The following is a 21,574-nucleotide window of genomic DNA, read 5'->3' as shown; positions in this document are numbered from 1 at the left end:
CCTACTACACAATTAATAAAATTGAGTTAGTTGTAAATTAGAATTTTAATTTACCTTTACTATACAATGTATAAAAATACATTTGCTAGACAATTTATGAATTCAGTTTGTTGAGCTGTTTATCGATGAACATGTGTACAGAAACGGATAGGTAGGAACAGAGGGTATTTCAAAATAATATAACTGTTACCGAGGGATGGAAAAGTAGCTTATTGAAAAGGGCAACCAGAGTTGATTTATCGACTTCTTTCTTTCATTTACAAAATGTATGGAGCTAGTAAATATACCTGCTCTATATATGAGGTATACAAAAAATTGGTATGATCAATTAATAAATGAATGAATGAATTTTCTGAGTAACATGTGTCTTTTAAACACTCAAAGAAACTTCTAGCGACTTAAATGACGTATATTGTTTAGTAATACCTACATTTGTGGTGATTCTTTTATAAACAAATCTCTAGACTAAACTAGAAGGAAAAAGTAGAGCTATAACTCTCAATGCTCCTTGTTTTCAACGACCTATACCTATGGTATCATAGCGTCGTAACTACCCATTGATTTCAATGAATGTTTTCATCATCATCATCATCATATTATAACCTATAACCGGCCCACGACATGACACAAATCTCTTCTCAGAATAAGAAGGGTTGAGGCCGTAGTTCACTACGCTGACCAAATGCAGATTGGTACATATCTTACGCCTTTGATAATATGGGAGAATTTTCAAGCGTGCACGTTTGCGTACTCCCGATTCTATTACCCCGAAAAAGAGGCAAGACTATCTAAAAGTTTATAGATTAACACCATATATATATATATATATATATATATATATGGTGTTAATCCACCATATATATATATGCATATATATATATATATATATAATTCATAATATTTAGTCTATGGAGTGCTTCATGATAGTAATGACGAATTTTTTATTGCAGACTTTACCAAGTGCGCGTGAGTTTGCGCGTGTCACCAAAGGTGCCGGTTCACATCGAGGCGACGGTGTCGAGCGGCAATGGCGCCGCGCGGACTGGCAGGCCCGCTGCTAACGCCTCCCTCATGGGAGGCATCGCTGCTTCTAGAGCCTTCCAAATTATGTACAGGAACGAGGAGGTCACGTTGCGTGACATAGTGCATTTTAGAGCTCATTTGCTAGGTAAGAAATTCTCAATATGCTAACCTTGCTCACCTTGACCGTGTGTCGACTTGAGTGTTTGAAGGTCCTACGTGTTACAATATCAGAATCGATATTGTTGTCATATTTTTCCGAGCGAAGAGACGTTAGCGAGCATACTTAGGTGAATTTACACCTTGGCTCAACACACAGTGAAAAGAAAGCCTTTTAACTTTTGCGTTATTTTCCTGTCGAAGTCCTGTCTGAAAGTCGCCAGCATGCATTTTTGAATTGATACTTTTATCACAAGACTGGGTTTTCGTAGTGAACTTCTAATACCTACTCATTTTTTTATGAACTAGTTTTTATAAATGTTTACCGAAATTTACGTTTTATATGATGCCTATGTGTTATAATCAACAAGCAGATGTATGGTAAATATAAGTATATTTGCAAAAGCGAGGTCTCATATCGGGATAAACAAATGTATACCTAACAGTAGATATAAAGAATACTAACAGAGTCTGATACTTAAAAAATGGGTTGGTATTATTAATTGTTTTGCAATTTCAATCAATCACTCAAAAATACTTTATTGCACACAAGAAAAAAATAAATAAAAGAGACAAAAACTACAAAGGGACAAGTCAATTAAATTTGTGTAACAAAGGCGTGTACCGTTAACATAAGTTAGAAGCCGATTGGGGGGATTGGTATGACTACCATACTCCCTAAAAGGTTAGCCCGCTACCATCGTAGACTAAATCATATCTTACTACCAGGTTAGATTGCTGTCTAGGGCTAACTTGTTGTGCAATAAAAAAAACAGTATATAAGTATGTTATCATAGCCTTATATATATTAGCCTTAGTTCATTATTATTGTTTGTATAAGAAGATAACAACTTTATTGGCATCATGTTTCACGCTGAGATCTCTTTGTGATATATTCTAATAAACTTTGCATTCGCCACAACCGATACATGAAGTTTCAAAGTTCTGGAAACTAAACGGAGGGAAGCATACATCGTTGGTTATGCAGCTGTAATGCAGTTAGCTGGATTTCAAATTGAATATAAGTCAGGGAGTTTTAAGGAGCTTTATATATGGCTGCTATATATAGAATTACATCACTTCCGATCTTTCCGAACTAAAGTTTAACTAAAACTCGAAACTCATTCAATTTTTATTAATCCACTACAAGTTAGCCCTTCACTGCGATCTCACCTTATAGTTAATAATGCAGGCCTTATCACTTATAGTGATTTCTTCCAGGCAACCATTATGAGGAATTGGCTCACATATGAAAACTCATAGCGGTGCGCAATTTTTACTCTGTTAACCATTAGCCATCAACGCTAAAATATGCTATCGAAGCAGCAAAAACTGACTTTCGTTATCTCAAGTCATTTCCACGCTCGTGGCTTAAGGCTTTAATGACTGCCATTACAAAAACAAGTTACCTAGTGGCTCGGAAGCATTTTCCGAAATGAAAGATAAACCAGGACGACTAACAGCGACGTTGGATGTTTGCCAAGCATGTGACCTAATAGCTGAAAACGTCCTACTTTCTAAACACAAAGAGCTCATTGTAAACTAGGGAAGTTTTTTTCTGATTTATCTGCAAAACATTCCTTTCCCTTTTTGCTAAACATAGAAATATTAAGTAATTATGTACTACGTGAATCATTTAAGTGAATGCTTTGAATCCTGAGCAAGCTTTCAATCTCTAAGAGGAAAAGGCGTTGTCTAACCCCACTGGGACGGAAGCGGATTATGAGAGTAAGATACTAGGCAATGCACCTATATGAGCGCACATATCTGAGCTTTATAATATCTTGAGCATAGTTGGAAAATCTCTGGAGATTGACCCACCGTTGTTGTTTATTTCATGCCATTAAATGCCTTTTGTCCTTAGACACGAATTCGATCTCGCAGACAATAGGACTTTTTTTTAGGTGGAGTTAGACCACTAGTTGAATATTACTTACTTTATTTATTGTTACCTGTTCATAAATACGGCTCTATCCTTGATACATGCAATATTCTATAGATAAAATGCAATACACATCTATAATCAGGATCAGAGTTTATTCCACAAATCCTGCAATTTGAGAAGCAACTTTAAAAGTGCACTTGAATCCAATTTCACGAATCAAACTTGCACTGGCGGTCGCGGTATCAAAATATCGTATGCTTGCAAGAGATCAAACGTGTTAAAGCCACCTAAACCTAATTACAGCCCAATTATGTTAGCTTTACATTTTTTTTTTTATTCCAAGTAAAGAATTCAAAAGTCGTAGGGAGTTTATTTTGATCAATACAATTTTCATTGCAGTTGATAGCCGTAATCTTAAGGATTCATTAGAGAGAGCGGAATGGAGTTTGGCAGTGGAACTATGGTGCAGTGAGGGAGCTCAATCGAGCACCCTAACGGCAGTCTCCTGTCGCGTGCTAAAGCTGCACTTCCAGCCTGCACAGGGGCTCCACTACCACCTCCCAGTTCTGTTCGACTACTTCCATCTTTCTGCTGTCTCTGTCACCATCCATGCAAGCTTAGTAGCCTTACATCAGCCGTATATCAAGTAAGTTACATCAGATTTCTTGAAAAGTGCCAATTAAAATTATCTTAAACTGACATACTCGTATACTTATATTTGAAACCGATAATCTCAGAAATAGCCTTAACCAAAAATTTTAATTAAGTCAGTAATAACTTAATCAGTGGTACACTTCGTCAACGAACTCTCCGTTTCAACCGAATGACGTCCTCTGGAGCCTGGCCTTCTTATCTGGCCTCTTGTAGAAATTTCAACTCTCTGCCGTTTTATACTGCGTGCCTCCAACTCTTGATCATGCTGCGACTTCCGTAATCAAGGCCGTCTTTCCATCAAGAATGGTCTATCAACATACAACTATCTAGCTTAACGTCAAAAATAGTGCAAAATGTTTACATCATTTACATTGCAATATAACTACTGCAGGTAGACTCAATTCGATTTTTGTATCCCTACCACGGGAATATTTACTAAGTAGGTACTTTTTTAAACATTTATACGGTTTTAACATTACTGGCAGATGATGTTGAAACTTAGGTACCTCTTTACCTACTTAATTCTACAAATTAAACTGAAGACATAGGAGTTCTAAGCAAGCCGATCTGAAGAAGAATTATCCCTACAAACACTCAATTAGGAATCGGTTTTATTTACGATGTCACTTAACATGTTAAGTATATAAGAGCATATAAATAAATAGGTTATATCGCGATTACAAACCGTGTCGATTGCAAGCATAGCTCGAACTAACATAATAGCTTCTCATTCATTGTCGACGAGTTTCACATTGCAACGGAACACAATGCAAAGTGGATTCTACTACAATAACTTCCCGCCTTGAAGTATTCTTTTGACACATATTTCTGTAAGGTTTGACGTGCACTCCTCTCAGATAAAACAAAATTGTTTTGTTACATGTCTTTATTCAGAAAGAGCATTATGCATTACGTTCAAAGCTGGTAAGTACCTAGTGTTCTGGGACTTAGTATAGAAGCTCGAGTTCGATTTCTAAGTTATCTTAGCCCATGACACTAAATTTCTATTTTTAAATTTATTTTTCTATATGTTAAATAATAAATTAGTTTGAAATGAAGTAATAAATTAGGTTGGGTAGCAGCAAACGTTACATGAAACCCATGATCTATACATAACGGATAATACGCTTAAATAAATCTTCAAGGATAATGATTGTCTTGTGAAGTCAAGACCAGGGCTCCGATTCTCTATGGATTTGAATTCTGAACTGGGTACGAAGTGCATTTGGTAATACCAATACCTTCATACAATGATTGTAAGTTCTTACGTTTTCGACTTGAATGTACTACTGAGTATCGGAGCCTTAAAACTTGCTGTTCCTAGTAAATTTTCTATTATTTATTAGAAAGTTCATACCTAATAATAGAAAAACCATCTCTGTATTTAAATTTTAGAGTTTCACTTTCATCACATTTTATACATAGCCATAGTCACTTCAAGAACTCTACAGTGGGTTCTTTTTTATTCGCTGTAATTTTAAAATTCTTAGAAAATTGTATTGGTTTTTAATGGATGTTTCATATCACATCAAAGCTTCCTTTTGCGGACGAATGTGAAATATGCCAATACTGAAATAATGCCTATAAAGTTCGAAACCATACGATTATTATAACGTTTTATTTTGATCGGAATGCCTGTTGTCTCAAACCAACCCGGGACCCTCATTCTTGAGCTAGTATGTGTGCTGCTCAGTTTCTTAATTCATGAAAAGCTCAGGCGATTTCTCAAATAATCGAGCATACCGACCAAAATAATATGTTTTTTATGATAATTTTATTATAAGCACGATAATTTGTATTCTATAATAGATGGTAACTTTTTTACTCGTTCCATATATTATTATTAAAAGAATGTTGCAGAGGAAGTCCAAAAGTTTTTAAAACAAACAGCCTGATATTATATTATGAGAACAAAGTATCGTTTCACTTACAGCACGCCCCGCTCTAGTAAACAGTGGGGCAAATTGATGAAAAGTGCGGGGTCAAACTTTAACGCTTCAGGAAGCTTAGAGAACATTCTGTTCGGGTCGACTGGAAAGTGTGCCGGCGGAAATTCAAGCAAAATTGCGCATGCCAGGTATTATTCCGTTTATCTGACAATGTATACGTTAAGTCAATCGTTTCCGTACTAGTACCTACTAAAATTAAGATCAAAAAGACTGACCTCAGTATAACATTTTGTTAAATTTTATGAATGCTTTCCCAATAATATTTGTGTAATTACGGCTAATACAGAATGCACTTATTTACCTATGGTAGTAGTCAAGCTTGTGCTATTCTGTTTATTATGTTATGGTGTTTCTATAGGCACGTTATACCTAATTTCGTGTAACTTGTGGTTTTTTTATTTCGTTGTATGCTTATTTATTGAGCTAAACGCTCCGGTTTACTCTGGGGCATTTCCTGTCCAGGTCTGTAAAGCTATAGCTATTCTTATGCGATCAAAACAACTCAGGAGCATTCATGCGGTTAAATTTAAAAAGAGGAAGTAAAGGATTTTAAAGTTAGAAGGGAATTAAAGCTAGACGCCTTTATACACTGAAATGTTTAACGTGTTACAGACAAGTCCACGCTGAAGTTTGCGGCATTCTCCTCGGGTCACTTGAAGGCTTACAAAGCGCACTGACAGTATGCGGCTCAACGGGGGTATTATTAACACCTGAAGAATCTACTTCTAACTCTATCGTTGGCGAGGTTGCGCAACGAATAAAGGACCTAAGCGATATAGGCAAGGTAAATATTAAAATCTGGATTTCAAATCCTGTATTTTAAACTAATTTCATTTTTGCTTCACTTGCAGAAATCCGAAGCAGGCGAAGAAGAAGAATGGGCAATGGGAGCAGCGCACGATATTGCAAGGCTATGTGCAGAGGTGACGCTAAGGTGGCGCGCCTTTCTGCACCACACTTCCGACCGACCGCACGTACATCACGCACTAGCAGCAAGACATCATGCATTACGGTAAAACTTTACTACTCATTTAGAAAGTAAGGTAGGAATGCAATTCAAAGCAAGGAGCATATGTATACAACCAGTCCAACCCTAAGTTTGTATACTGATATTAGGTATTACTAGTAGGATATAATCTAAACGATACATATACTTGAATATATTATTTTAGATAGGTATATATAACATTCTAAGTAAGATTACTAGGATGGTTATCCTAGTAATCTTGCTTAGAAATTGTTGTTTATATATATATATATATATGTGAGAGTCAAGAGTGATCCTGACCTAGAACTTAATTTGTGCACTAAATATTTCACTACTGTCATCACTAAATAAATATTTTCCAAATGTTTCAGCATTAAACGTTTCTCGGAGTGCTTTTTCGTGCTTGATAACCCTCGGCATTCGCTGGCAGGCTGCTACGACAGCAATTACCAATCATATCAAAGCGTAGGCGAAGCAGCCCGAAGGTCACGTTATCTTGCGCTTTTGCCGCCCCTTCCTGTACATTGCATCGCGCTTGATGGCGATCCGCATATCATGCCTATCATATTCGAAGACAGGTACTAAATATTTTTACATCATAATCTTTATATAGTACTTCCAAAAACTTCAAGAAAACCCTATATTAATTTAACGTAGATTAATAAAATTATTGTTTTTCATTTCTAGGTATCAAGACACAGCTGAATTCGCAAGAAGGCGATCGTTTTTAAATTCCAACGCAAATAAATCTGGAAGTGGTGCGTATTCGGTTTATCGTAGCAAATTTAAATTTCTTTATATTTACCACACTTCACTAATATAAACATTTGACAACAACTTCAAAAAACTGTTTTATTAATTTCAGATCCTTTTCTATGTTCTGAACCTGTCAGAGAAGACTGTGCGTGCAGCGTAAGTTCAATTATGGATTCTAGAAGACCTTCTTCTGAAGCATCAAGGGTCACTTTGTCATTGCCCAAGAACATGATAGACGTCCTGGAACCAGAATTCGATACCCCCAAATCAAGCACAAACGTAGTACGAGCTACTTTGACACTAGCGCCTCAAAAATCTTCTAGAGGGTCCCCTAAAAGAACTATAGTAAAACAAAATGTTGTAGAAATGAACAAACCCCATAATAAGCAATTAGAATTAACTGGTAGAAATAGATATATTGTACAGAATAACCAAATAAGCGAAATTCAATTACCACCAAACAACTTCTTTTCCTCGTGCCCCATACAACAAGGGCAACAAATGTCAAGATATTCGGCTTCAACCCTTTTAGACATTAATGCAACAAAAAGCAATGTTAACGTGTCCCGCTTGGGAAATGATAAATTGGATCCCAGCGCGCATTTTAAACAAAAACATGAAATCACCAGTGGAGTAAGTACCCTACCTGCTCGACATAGTAAATCTTTGGATCAGTTAAGAGTGTCACAAATTACCCCAGTTAGTGTACAGACGTTGTCAAAAAATGTTAAGAATAGTTCAAACACTTCTGTTAATAATTATCAAAAAAGTTATGCTTCAGCACAGCCAATAAAGCCCACGACTCTACCAAGAAGCGTTACAACAACAGCTTATCCCACTAATACGACGACACGTTGTGGATCTAAAGGCGATGATTACAGAAGAAACATTAATGAGTTTAGAGAAAAATATAAAAATCCGTGCAATTCTAATGTACAGAACGTTCATGGGATGAATAATGAAGTGTTTCATAGTGTAGGATATAAATATGATGGTACAATTAAAGGTAACGCTAATCAAATTTATGGTTACACTTTCGGTAATCAGGGTAATATACCAGTGAATAACGTTATTCGTAATCCATTAGAATTCCAAAGAGGCTATAGTGTAAATTTACCCCGTCCTATGTTGCCTCCTCGAAATTCTTACCCACCAGTTAGTGGAAAAACTCAAGTGACTGATCAGAGCAACTTAGTTTCTAATAAACATGTTCATAGATCAAACTCAACACATATGTTTCACCAGAACGTTGAGAATCAGCAAATTGACATTGAAGCCACTCGCAATCAATTGAGGCATGAATTGAATTACTATCTCCAAAAAGGAGACTGGAGCTATGATTTTAATACAGGTAGCCTAATCCAGAACTATCAAAAGAAATCCAGTAAAAGTAGCGACGATAGTGGTTTCGTGATGACATTAGATAGAAGCAGTGACGGAACATCTAAATCAACGTATTCAAAAACACCACCATCAACTCCTCATTCTAAATTACCATCCGTGAGACATAAGAAAAGTCGGTCTAAGGACTCTAAATTAAATACAAGTGGAAAAGAAAATATGAAAGTGAATTCAAGTCGTGATTCTCTGAGTAGCCATCATTCTATTAAATCAAGAGACAGCAAATCTGATCGACAAACACCTAAATCGGATCGTAGTACTCCTAAATCAGATAGAGGTACTCCAAAATCAGGTAAAGCTACTCCAAAATCTGGCGGCATAACTCCCAGATCAGGTTTAGCTACTCCCAAATCTGGCGGAACGACACCTAAAAGCGGAAGATCTAGTGGTAAGCCAGAAAGACGTTCAAAGCACAAACCCTCGGAAAAAATGACTCAACTTATGTCAGAGGCTGCATCATCTTCTAGTGATGAAAGCATACCTTTTGAACTCAGAAGATTAGAGTCATCGACAAGTGTACCTTATAGTCTCGACCATGGTTCGGAATTGAGACATTGTAGAAGTGCTGCTTCAATCATTGAAGAACCTAATTTGAATAATACATTCGGCTCGGAGTCTTTACCAAACTTAGCTCCACCGCCAGCTTTTGAATCACCGCCGTTGAACATAGATGACAAAGACTTTAAAATATTACCACCTGAGAATTTCTTAAGCAAAGATGATAAACAAAGCAAAAGTTCAACTTCGAGTTTGAGCGAACAAAGTGGGTGGGTTTCAAGTGGGCGTAGCTCAGGGCCATCCTCACCTGATAATGGTAGTTGTCAATTGAATCAAAACTTTCCTTCTGCCAGTAACACTATTTCCACCAAAATACCCAACAAGAAATTTGAAGATAATATTGATAAACGAAAAAAAGATGGCGAAAAAATAAGTGAATTTAAAAGAACTGCCCTTAACGGTGAACAACTTCGGGAACGTTTACTTAAATTAGCGGTCAAAGCTGCTCAAAGCAGTTCAACTGAAAAAATTGAATGCTGTGATAAAGAAGTTTGTGAAGAATGTACAATATGTAGTGACTCTATTTGCACTGACAGTCAGTGTGAATATAATAAAATGATGCATACTAACGGAATTGATACAGGTTGCAACTCAGATACATGCACAGCTAGTTGTTTTCAACAATATGCTGAACCGAATACTAGTAAAGTGAATCAGAGGCATAATTCATTTAGTGCTATTCAAGGTAATACTTACAGTTCTATAAACAAAACTTCAAATGAACCAACCGTTAAAAAATCACAAACAGTAAGTGACAACTTGCATCCATATATAAGAAAAGAAATACCATCTACTGCACAGCCTGCTGTACCTGCAAAATCCAATACAATAAACAAAACGAAGCTAAAAGATCGAATCGAATATACCGAAAAATTAATAGCCGCCGAAATACGAAATCTTGCAGTGGATCGCTCGTGTAAAACTCGCCAGAGTCCAGCTGGACCCATCGCATCTATTCAGAATTATCAGGGTAAAGCTAAATCCGAAGTAAATTTAAGCCAATTCAGTGGTGACAATGATTATGAACACTTACCACCTCCTCAACAATTTAGAGACGCACCGCCACCGCCTGACGAATTTAAGGTAGGTTATTCCGTGGACATTCATAAATAACTATTTTTATTAAAAGGAAATAACGCTATTTACAATATCTTCAGGATCCACCATCTAAATCTCCAATGGTAAGTCGGAGCAGCAGTAAATCATCGACGCCTTCAAGAACTCCACGCAAAGCAGCACAACCTACAACGCTACAACTAGATAATCCATTATATCATGTTTGCGAAGGTAATAATGGTTGATTTAATGTTTTTTTTTTTTAACAACTTATTCATGCTTTTGCTTTAAACTAACACTTTCCCATTGGTCTTGAACCAGGAGTTATAGAGCGACGAAAATTAAGGCCTCATCAATCCATGAATGCTGCTGCCACAACTTCAGCTAGCACGCTTAATAAAAGCCAAAGCACGGGAGAATTGGCGAGCAGAAGCGAACATGGTAATAATAAAAGTAGGTGATTCAATATACTTTTTCCCTTGCATGTAACTACTTTGCTTATTTTACAAAAAAATATACCCAAAATAAAATAAAAATATTTATTTTATCACAGTATTTAGAACAAGTTTATTTCAGAACCACGGCAAAGTAATCTGATCAGCATATTCGGTTTAGCTGAATCGGAAAGACTATTCGTAAAATGTAGAGAAGAATTTAGACAAAGCGTCAAATATCCCGGAGCAATATACTCCGATTTTCCTCCAGTTGAAAACTCCTTACCGTACTTCCATATCAGTGATGAATACAGAATGTTTAATCCTGAAGGTAAGGTTTAACAAAAGTTACCTATAGCTTTCAAACTGAAACCCGTTTTTTTAAATTCAAGCTCATGTTTTAGGTCTACATCTCATAATATGCGTCCATGGATTGGATGGAAATGCGGCAGACCTTCGTCTAGTGAAAACATATTTAGAACTAGGGTTGCCTGGGGCTCGATTAGACTTCCTTATGTCTGAAAGGAATCAGGGCGATACATTCTCGGATTTCGACACAATGACTGATAGGTAATGTATTTTTAATAATCATAATCATTCGGCTCAGTACGGGGCACGGGTCTCTCCTCAGAACGAGAAGGCCATAGTCCGACGCGCTGCCCAATTGCAGATTGGCAGGAATGCCGGTTTCCTTACCATGTTTTTCTTCACCATTACAGCATTTGATAATAAAAATGCATACAACAAAAAAGGTTAGAACTGAGGAAATACACCCCCCCCCTAACGGAAGCCAACGCCTTACCCACTAGGCTTTAATGTATTGTATTTAATGTTGTATTATAAATAAAAATTAGGAACATAAGACCAGATTAACGAATATATATTTACAGATTGATTCAAGAAATTGTGACGCACATACAAAATTCCAGCGAGCCAGCACGAATTAGTTTTGTAGGACATTCATTGGGTACTATTATAATAAGGTCAGCGCTGGCGCGACCGCAAATGAAGCCGTTTTTGGGGAAGTTGCATACATTCCTGTCATTGAGTGGACCACATTTAGGAACGTTATATAATTCAAGTGGTCTTGTGAATGCAGGTACAGAATATACGAATTTATATTTAACCCTCCAATTTCTATAAAATAAGCCCTTAATTATGAAATCAATAGTTATAGTACTAGTATTTTGCAAAAGGTTTTTATGAATGTAGGGAAAAAAATTGAGTAGTACAAATCAAAGCGCAACGCAACTGTGGGCACGTTTTCAATACGTAATCTTTTAAGAAACAAAATCATACTTCGTTCGCGTATAACTTTTAATAAATAAATAATTCCCATACAAAAGTTTCAATCACTGCTTTTTCAGCCGTTACAGCCACCCGCGACGAGTCGTAATATTTAGAATATAGCCATAAAATGCAATGATTTACACGTTAAAAAAAAAATTAACTCTTCAGCTTTATTGGGACTATTGAAGTATTAGTATGAATTATTATTTCGCTTTGCTTTAGTGTCCAAAAGTGTATAAATAATCTGAATATATTTTCAGGAATGTGGTTTATGCAGAAATGGAAGAAATCCGGCTCCCTTCTCCAGCTGTCTCTTCGTGATGCGCCCGATCCTCGACGGTCTTTCCTCTACCGTCTTAGTGAACGGAGTCAATTGCATCAGTTCAAACATATCCTGCTTTGTGGTTCAGGGCAGGACAGATATGTGCCCTTACATTCTGCAAGATTGGAACTTTGCAAAGCTGCTGCTAAGGATACATCTTTATTAGGACAGGCCTATCGTGAAATGGTATGACATTGTCTTTTAATTTGCTTACAATAACTATTATACAAAATGTAGTAAAAGTTGCTTTTAAGTTAGGCTTTTCATAAAATATTGAAATACGTCTATGCTATTTATTTTGCTGCTCATGCATTTTAAAACAAGTATAGTAACAGTTTATTTATTAGCCCATTGCCACTCACCAAATATCAAGGATCATGCAACCCGCAAATAGTCTGCATAAATATTTAGAACTAAACCATGAAATATTACCTCGTGGATTGGTCTAGATTTAACACCTCCTGGAGCAGCTGGTTTGCCTAGTCAAAACTAAATTCAAGTAAATTACTATACTTGAACTTTGGCCTGCATCATAATATGAACATATTCGCATCGGTGATTGCTGAGTGATTGTTTTGACATCAATAGACAAAATTTAAATACGATATCCCGCTAAGTATTTCTTAACTGCCCTCAGGTACACAACATGGTATCTCCGTTAGCCGCCCGCGCCTCATCTGTGTCGGTAGTACGATATGACGTCCAGCATGCTCTTCCGCACACAGCCAGCGCACTCGTAGGGAGAGCGGCACATATTGCAGCCTTGGACTCTGATCTTTTCATCGAAAAGTTTCTTCTTGTCTCTGCTCTCAAATACTTTCGTTGAGCGTCTTTTTCAAATGGCTCGTGTTAAATCGTTTCCATGGTTGTTCAAATTCTTTGTCAGCTGTATTGACTAACAAAGAATTTGTGTTGGATATGCACTGATGTTGCGGCATGAACGGATAGGTTAGATCCATTAATGTTAATGATAGAAATTAAATTACGTTTATTGCCTCAACACTCGTACCACCGCATCTTACTTAGAACGTATAGTAACACAAACCTATTCGATGAAAGAATTGTCTTTGGATACGTGTCCATAATTCGAGTGTATCTTTTATGATAAATTTAATTGTACTAAGTTTACATTACACCAGCATTTGTTTTAGCTAAATTTAACTATCCTATATGCACGATTAAGATAATTTAATGTTCGAAATTCAAATCTTGTCTTACTCTTAAACAATTCTACCAGCGGTCTTCACAGTAAAGTAAGTAATTATCATGCACGTTAAATTTGATCTTGACTTACTAATCATTTAAGAGTTTAAATTTTATTAAATCGAATTGATTGATCTCTTTTTATTATTTGAATGCCTGTATGAATAACTTATAGAAAAAGGAGTGTGATAAAATTTCCGTGCTGTTGCAGCGATTTTAAATAGACTATTCTGATTAAACCCTTGACTTTTAATTATTTAAATAGACTAAGGCGGATCTTTACACCAAATAATTAAGACTTTCGAAATTAGCAAGACGTGTAGATAAATGTAGATGTTATTTGTAATAGGAATTTATATTGTTGTGTATGGTGGCCATAAGACAATCAATACAATAATCATGTCAGTTCAATTAGTAACTTTAGTAACTTTGTATTGACGAAAATGTTGCCGCAAATCACAATCAATTTAATATCTATATAAACTATTACACGATTAACGTTTGATGATAAAATAATTGTCTTTTGGCCTCCTATGAATTAGGTCACATTCAGTGTTTTGTGTGCTTCTGGATTGCTAAGCGTGATTTTTAAATTATTTGCTATCTCGTTTTCGTGCAATACCTAACGTACTACAAGGGCTAGGAAAGGGTGTAACTAAGCCGGTTGTATTTGGGTATACTCATTATAATGTAAACCTTTTGCTCCACACAATCTTCCTTGAGATAAATACTTTTACAGAAATAGGATGTTGTTATAAAAAATACGCAGTGACAACCATAACATCAGCTGTGTTTACTTTAAAAGCCAAGCATGGTCACAGATTAGTATGGCACCAACAAAAAGGCCCATACGCGTGTAAATGCGATTTCATTTGCAATTAAGTATGATTCTTCTTTCTTTACTTTTATAAAACTGGATACTATAGGTATAATTAATCATTTCTCGAAATAGAGTATGAGTGATACAATTTATTCCTAATCGCCCTTTCCAGCATGCACTGCGTATTTTCTTATACATAAGTACAAAAAGTTGATGCGCAAGTTTTACAGTACCTAACTACCTAATTTCAGAAAAACAAACTAATAAATACTAGATGTATTTTTAATAATGAGTGTAATTGACAGTATAAGAAGCACTTATATGTACCTAAAGTATTTCCTAGTTTAAAGTCCTTTATAGAGTTTGTAAGACTATGTAAGTTTTTTTCATTTAAATTTTATGGTATACTTCAATGAAAATTCAATACGAAAACTAAGCAAAGTACTGGGCCACCCTTTTTTAGTTAAAATATACTAGCGGGTACCTATTTGTTAGTAACCTATTATTATTTATGTACGAAATACATTAGGCACAACCTAGGACTAATAACAACAAAATTTACAAAGAAGCCTTGGTACTAGATCGTCATTAAATATCTTTAGAAAAATAAAGCTCATTAGACTTTATCAGAGCTACTGATAAGTACTGTTACATATTCATAGCTATGCAAAGCTCGGTATTTGATCTGAGGGAATTACCTACGAACTTAAGTTTTACACAAATAAGGTGAGAATTTTTTGGGATCTTTTACGCACTTTTTATAGATTGGTTTTCTTAGTTATTAAGCTATTTCAATTTGACACTTTAACTAACAAAGTGGACGAATCTGATAAGGCCTTATTACATATAAGGACAGGCCTTAGCCTTAAAAGAAAAATAAGTATAAAATTGTAAAGTAACGAATGTTAGACTGATCTTTAAAAATATACGGTATTGATAAGTTTAATAGTTTATTTATTATTTATTTGTAGTCAGCAATGATTTGATAACGTTGTTGCGGATAAGTTGTAAGTTGCTCTGTCCACATTTTCTCTATTTATTGTAGGTAACGTTTTACAGGGCTTAGAACTTCTAATCTTGGGTTTAACTTAAAGAGTCGGTACGATAACAACATGTTCAAACCATAGGCATGTTCGTATATTTATAAATAACAAGTTATTTACAAATATATGACCAGTAGAATTAAATACACATAAATATATTATATAACTAGGTTTTATCATTGTGTTACGAATTTTACCTACTCTGTTACTATAATGATCATTGAACACCATAAGGTAATGTTTTGTTTCCTTAATGATGAATGAATGCAGTACCGGATTAAAAAAGGATTTGTTAGTCTCTAGTTTTTCCTGAATTTGTATTTTGTGAACCTTTTAATTTTGGTATTTATTTTTTATTCAATTTGTGTTTTTTACTAAACGTTTCCATTCACTTTAATTCGAGTAATGTTTATTTTAACAATTATAACATAATTATAAAAATTAAGATACCTAATTGATAATATGCATGTATTCTCTCTCTTAAAATGATGTTAATATAAATGTTATATTTACTCAATGATGCGTGTGTAATTGAAATCTTAAACTAAGCTTACATGTGAGTAGTGATGGATTTTGTTTATTCAGCATCAGTACATCATGTGATATATATGAGACTTACTATACCTATTATAGGCTCTTACTGCATTACGTTATCTTTGATATCATCCTTAGACTCCATTATAGCAGTAATTTGTTACTTAATGAGAATTTCATGTTTTGGGTGGTATCTATTTAAAATGCATATTTAATTTTAAGAACTGGCGGAATTTGAACCAACATTTCTGAGGCAATTACAGTGCTTTGCTGGTTGTTCCTGTCCCGTTGATGCTTTATATCACTCTTATTACGACTGTAAGCACCATCTAGTACGCAACATTTAAGCCTCCTTCTCAAAAAGCAAAGATTTCAATTCAAATTCATTTATTGCAAGAAAGTACATTCATAAGATATAAAATTGTAGCCAAACACATTCTGCCTATTAGGTGTGCAAAAAAAAACCACCGTAACATTATTCCATGCCCACAATTTAAAAAATATATAATATTATTATAAATTCATAAATAAGTCATCATAAATCAATACTAAAATTGTATTATTTGATTGTTGTTTTTGTTCAATTGTTAATGTCACAAAACAGTGCAGGCCTGTCTGCCTGGCAAACAAGTCCTGGGCATGGTTCAGAAATGTCTTGTGCACAAGGTCCTTATTATAAGTAGTAGATAAACACACTACAATAAAAAAAAAAAAAAAAAAAAAATCCCTCCTTATTATGGACCCTTGAAAAGTAAACTAAAATTGCAACACCGTTTGTGTAATGTAGTGTATAAGAGCCCAATTCCTTAATCCGGTTCTGGTTGAATGCGTTGTTGTTGTACAAAACAAATAGTATCTAATGTTATCATATATTGTAGAGTAATAACTCAATATTACTCATAAGCAAGCTTAAAGAGAATATCTTTTATGTGGTAGATGTATGGGAATTAAAATGAATTTTGTAAATACTAAAATTTATTTGTAAAATACAACTGTATTGTTAAATGGCAATGTGTCGATGTTATACACCTATGATAAATTAAATCAATAAATGCCTATGATTTGGTTTTAATTTTAATGAGAGGTACATTTAGTAAAATATTTAGAAGCAACTGCTGAGTTTCTTGCCGGCTTCTTCTCGGTAGAATCTGCCTTCCGAACCGGTGGTAGAGTCACTACACACAGACAGACTTGACGTTTCAAAAGTGCTTGTATTAGGCCTACTTGAAATAAATGAATTTTGAATTTAAATAGTTAAAAATAAATAATTACGACTAAAAATATCGATCTACTAAAAATCCTACAGGTTATGTAGGATTTTTAGTTTTTAGTGTTTGCTGAAATGCTACAACTTACTTTCATAGCATAATAGGTACAAAAATATTAAAAAAAATAACAATTTAAAATACTTGACGCCTATTTTTAATATATACCTTTTCAATGTCACCATCATCAATCACCTATGACATTATTGTCTCCACTGCTGGCAACGGGACTCCTCTTACGGCAGAGAGGGCTTTAGGGCAAGAACCGAACATGCTGCAGTTTTACATACCCTCAAACGATTTATAAACTTAAATAAATATTGTATAAACTTCTGAGATCTCTTGAACAATACAGGAGAGAAGTTATAGGGATTGATTTGAAAAAAATAAAAACACGAAGTATAACACTGTTTCCAATTTTTTTTAATTTTACAACTTTTTCGATAGATTTTATTTAGATTAAAATGAGTTAACTTTATTACATACGGTAGGTATGTTATTTTTTTTTAACAAAGAATTAAAAACAAACTGTAGGCGCCGAAGTTACAGCATTAATTTCAAAAAAAATGTTAGGTATCAGCTAGTGTTGATGTATTCAGTTTTGTGTTTTTGTTAAATTCAATGTAGATAATATGATACCTTGGGATTCTATTATTAAACGTTAAAACAATATGTCCTAGATTAAGAAAAGATTAAAGAAGTACTAATTCATCGTTATTTTGTGTGATACGTTGGCGTAAAAGCTAAAAACTGAAACGATAAATACCTTTCATGAATCCATTTTAATAAGTACTTTACATTAACTTAACTGCGATTATTAACGAAATAAGAACGAAATGGACGATAAAAACGAAACGCTATGGACTTTTTTCGTATATATTGATATTCGCGCCTTAGGAGAAACCACAGATAATTAAATAATAACAGACAAAAAGTACTATGAATACAGATGCTAAGATGGCTCCAAGACGGCTCCAGAGCCTCCAGACTCCGTGATTTACGGTGTGAATTCATGTCGTAATTATGCCTTGAAGTCATCGTGAACACATGTTCCCGACACTCGCTATTGTCCACAGTTTAGTTCGCACACTGGTCGATAATGGACGCTGCAATATGCACTGCTATTTTTCTATTATTCCTATAACTGGATATAAGAAAATCTTATTTTACGTCACGTCTTGCTTAAAGAAATAAGCACAATCAGACTCCACCGAATTGTGGCGTGAACAGGTGTGAAAGCCGTAAATGGGTGCGAAAGCCATCCACATTCACGTTCGTGTTTACAGAGCGGCGCGAATGTGAAGTGGGCTTTAAAACCTACAATACTTCACTGAGAGAATGTTACACGTTATAACAAATATTTACTCAGGAGCATAAAGAGCTAAAAAAAGAGGTCATATTTTTGACCAACCATAGATGAAATACATTTACATTTGGTCCAATATTTGTCATTTGCGTCGGTGTTGGTCCCGTTTGGTATTGGTTTTTCCGGTAAGTTGTACTTCACTATTGCGATTTGCGGCCGGACGTTTGATTAATCGGTATTCTATACAAGTCTGTGTAAACGAAGATGAGGGCAGTCACTACCTACTCAAGTACTCACAAGTCACAGTCACTGTCATTCTTGATTATAGTTTTCAGTCGCGTTTTAGTCGGTGGGGTAGGGCGAGATATTGAAGTTTTCAAATATAAATTATTTTTAAATAAAACTGACTAACAATAAAGACATGAAATAAACTGTGGCGGTGAATAATAACTCGTACGACAGTTTTAACAATAATATATATATATTGTCATACACAATTAGACATTTCCGGGCAATGCAGTCCGTGCTATCCAGGAGGTATTTATATTAAATTTAAAAAGTGTGATTTGTGTTCATCGAAATGGGAAAGCTGTTGAGTCTTTTGGCTAGAGACGATTCGAACTGTTGTTCGTCGCCCCGTTACGATATATTTTTGGATTTCGAGAACGCAGCACCTACAGATACGGAGCGGGATGTTTATGAGGAAGTGCAGAGAGTTCTGTTTGATTCGGATAAGATACTTGAAGAAATCCAGTGTTACAAGGGCGCAGGGAGAGAGATAAGGGAAGCTATAGCCGATCCCTCGACTATTACCCAGGAGAGGGCCTGGCGTGCCGTCAAACCACTGGTGGATAAGCTTCTTAGGTTCTACAACCACTCTTTGGAACTACAGCGGGTAAGTTAATTTTAATAAAAATCTAGAACTGTAAAAGTAGATTAGTTAAGTTCTGTTTCAATATTATTCAACTTACCTACTCCTGTATATCATAAAACATAAATATTAGTTATTGTACCAACTGAAATGTTTTTAGCTACCAACATTTTTCGATATTAGTATAATTCAGTACATTTTTTATACTATGATCATAACATGCAAACTATAATCTTGTGACTACTACGAGGCTAAGGCTACTTAAGCCAATCAGGAGATTTTGCAACCATATTTTAATAATTTATATATTACTAGCTGTGGCCCGCGACTTCGTCTGCGTTTGATTTTGTTTTTAAAGTATTCAGTATCGCTAAGCCTTAAATGAGTATAGTAGTATATATATATATATTTATAACATGTGACTGTCAATTAATTATAGACAAATAATTTGCAATAAAATAAAATTGCAACTATAAAGCTATCCTATCTCTTAAGTTGGACCAGACTGCTCACGGTGTGCCAATTTAATTTAAAATCGGTTAAGTAGTTTAGGCGTCCATCGCGGACAAACATTGTGACAGGAGATTTATATATATTAAGATTTAATTAATTAAAGCTGTCAATGTCCATGTTTGATTCTCAGGCCTTGTAATTGACAAGCTGTTTCTAATAACTATTCTCTATGATTTCTGCACCATATAATATTTTTTTTTTTTTTAAATCTTTTGTAACCATTCTGTTTTACTGGGCTAAATGGTAAACTATATTATATATCATATACTTAATCTGGTATTGAAAAGGTAAGACATACAATATTAAAGATCCAGTTTTTTAGTGCTACTTTTATCCACAATTCTAATGTCTATGGAGAGTAGACCCAACACACATCTAAAATGATTAATATGTTCAATGAGGCACTGGGAAGTTAGGAAATTAGCAATGGCCAATTGCCTAACTTACTTCCCCTTATGAAAATTGACTATGAACTCGATATTTATTATTTAACATTTTTAGTTGTTGGTCATATCTCTGAATCACACCGGTTTTTTGATCTGAAGTTGAATAAGCCAACCAGTTGATGTTGGTCTAGTTGTTAGCATCTGCAGCCAGTTGAGTTAACCATTATTAAAAAAATAGGTAACCATTATTAACAGGTGTATTATCACTATCCCTGCAAGGCTAGCACAGGTAGGTGACAAAAATGATATTCCATGATTATATCCCCTGACAAAAAAAAAAGCAAAGCAACATGAAATTTGGAAAGTTTTACTTTCATTAATTATTACACATATATAATTTTGATATTATTTCTACTTGCGGGCCAGGGCTCTATTGAGAGTTGATAAAACTGTGGGTGAGAATAAATTTTAATCCTGCCCCTGAGGAGATAATTGTCTCCTGCCCATGCTAGCTGCGCTGATAATAATAATGTTAATGGAGAGTTGCATTAACCTGCCCATTTCCTGGAGTCCACTCCAGCAGAATAACTGCAACTGATGGAATTGGGTTGAGTGCACAGTAATAATCCTGTAGCTAGAGAAATGCTAACCCTGCAAGACTCTTGCTAGCCAGTCCATCACATTCACAAAAAATGTATCCCAAAGTCTGTAGCTACTTAATCTTACTGTAGTTAATCTTACTGTAGCTACTAGCCTTACTTAATCTTATAAATGTGAAAGTGTGTTTGTTTGTTTGTCCTTCCTTCACATTCTAACTAAGCAACCAATAAACATGATTTTTGGCATAGAACTAATTAAAACGATGGAGAGTAACAAAGGCTACTTTACTTTTTATCCCAGGAAAATGGATGGTTCTCAGCTAGCAAGCTATAAATAGTACCTACAGCAGCGCCCAATTTGCATAACATACTGTAGCTTAGGATGCCCTTTACAAGTGTAGGTATCTCATTATCAAAAGGATGTTTATCCTTATCAAGGGTGATTAATGAAGTCACAAATAAAGATAACACTCTTCAGAGATAGCCGTTATCACTTTTAAATGGTGCCAACTTCCTGATGCATTGTTTATTGTTTGCAAGATTTAAAGAAAATATTACGCTA

General features: G+C 35.0%; 2 protein-coding genes across 2 annotated transcripts in view; both read left to right on the top strand.

The window, feature by feature from the left end:
- Positions 1-15,409, top strand: part of LOC120630490 — a 36,861-nt gene extending 21,452 nt beyond the window's left edge. Inside the window, exons 2-16 of the mRNA XM_039899734.1 lie at positions 951-1,168; positions 3,464-3,710; positions 5,652-5,795; positions 6,280-6,451; positions 6,519-6,679; positions 7,027-7,233; positions 7,343-7,413; positions 7,521-10,453; positions 10,528-10,657; positions 10,748-10,879; positions 11,003-11,191; positions 11,265-11,430; positions 11,751-11,959; positions 12,411-12,658; positions 13,110-15,409. Coding sequence (XP_039755668.1) covers positions 951-1,168; positions 3,464-3,710; positions 5,652-5,795; positions 6,280-6,451; positions 6,519-6,679; positions 7,027-7,233; positions 7,343-7,413; positions 7,521-10,453; positions 10,528-10,657; positions 10,748-10,879; positions 11,003-11,191; positions 11,265-11,430; positions 11,751-11,959; positions 12,411-12,658; positions 13,110-13,298 — 5,416 coding nt within the window. The 3' untranslated portion in view covers positions 13,299-15,409. The remainder of the gene's footprint in view (positions 1-950; positions 1,169-3,463; positions 3,711-5,651; positions 5,796-6,279; positions 6,452-6,518; positions 6,680-7,026; positions 7,234-7,342; positions 7,414-7,520; positions 10,454-10,527; positions 10,658-10,747; positions 10,880-11,002; positions 11,192-11,264; positions 11,431-11,750; positions 11,960-12,410; positions 12,659-13,109) is intronic.
- A 3,498-nt stretch (positions 15,410-18,907) lies between these two features.
- Positions 18,908-21,574, top strand: part of LOC120630532 (CYFIP-related Rac1 interactor A) — a 56,693-nt gene continuing 54,026 nt past the window's right edge. Inside the window, exon 1 of the mRNA XM_039899783.1 lies at positions 18,908-19,538. Within this exon, the coding sequence (XP_039755717.1) occupies positions 19,224-19,538 (315 nt within the window). The 5' untranslated portion in view covers positions 18,908-19,223. The remainder of the gene's footprint in view (positions 19,539-21,574) is intronic.

The sequence above is a fragment of the Pararge aegeria genome, chromosome 16 (assembly GCF_905163445.1).
Source record: "Pararge aegeria chromosome 16, ilParAegt1.1, whole genome shotgun sequence".
Lineage (NCBI taxonomy): Eukaryota > Metazoa > Arthropoda > Insecta > Lepidoptera > Nymphalidae > Pararge > Pararge aegeria.
Note: the sequence above shows the minus strand (reverse complement) of the source record. Positions and strands in the feature narration are given on the sequence as shown.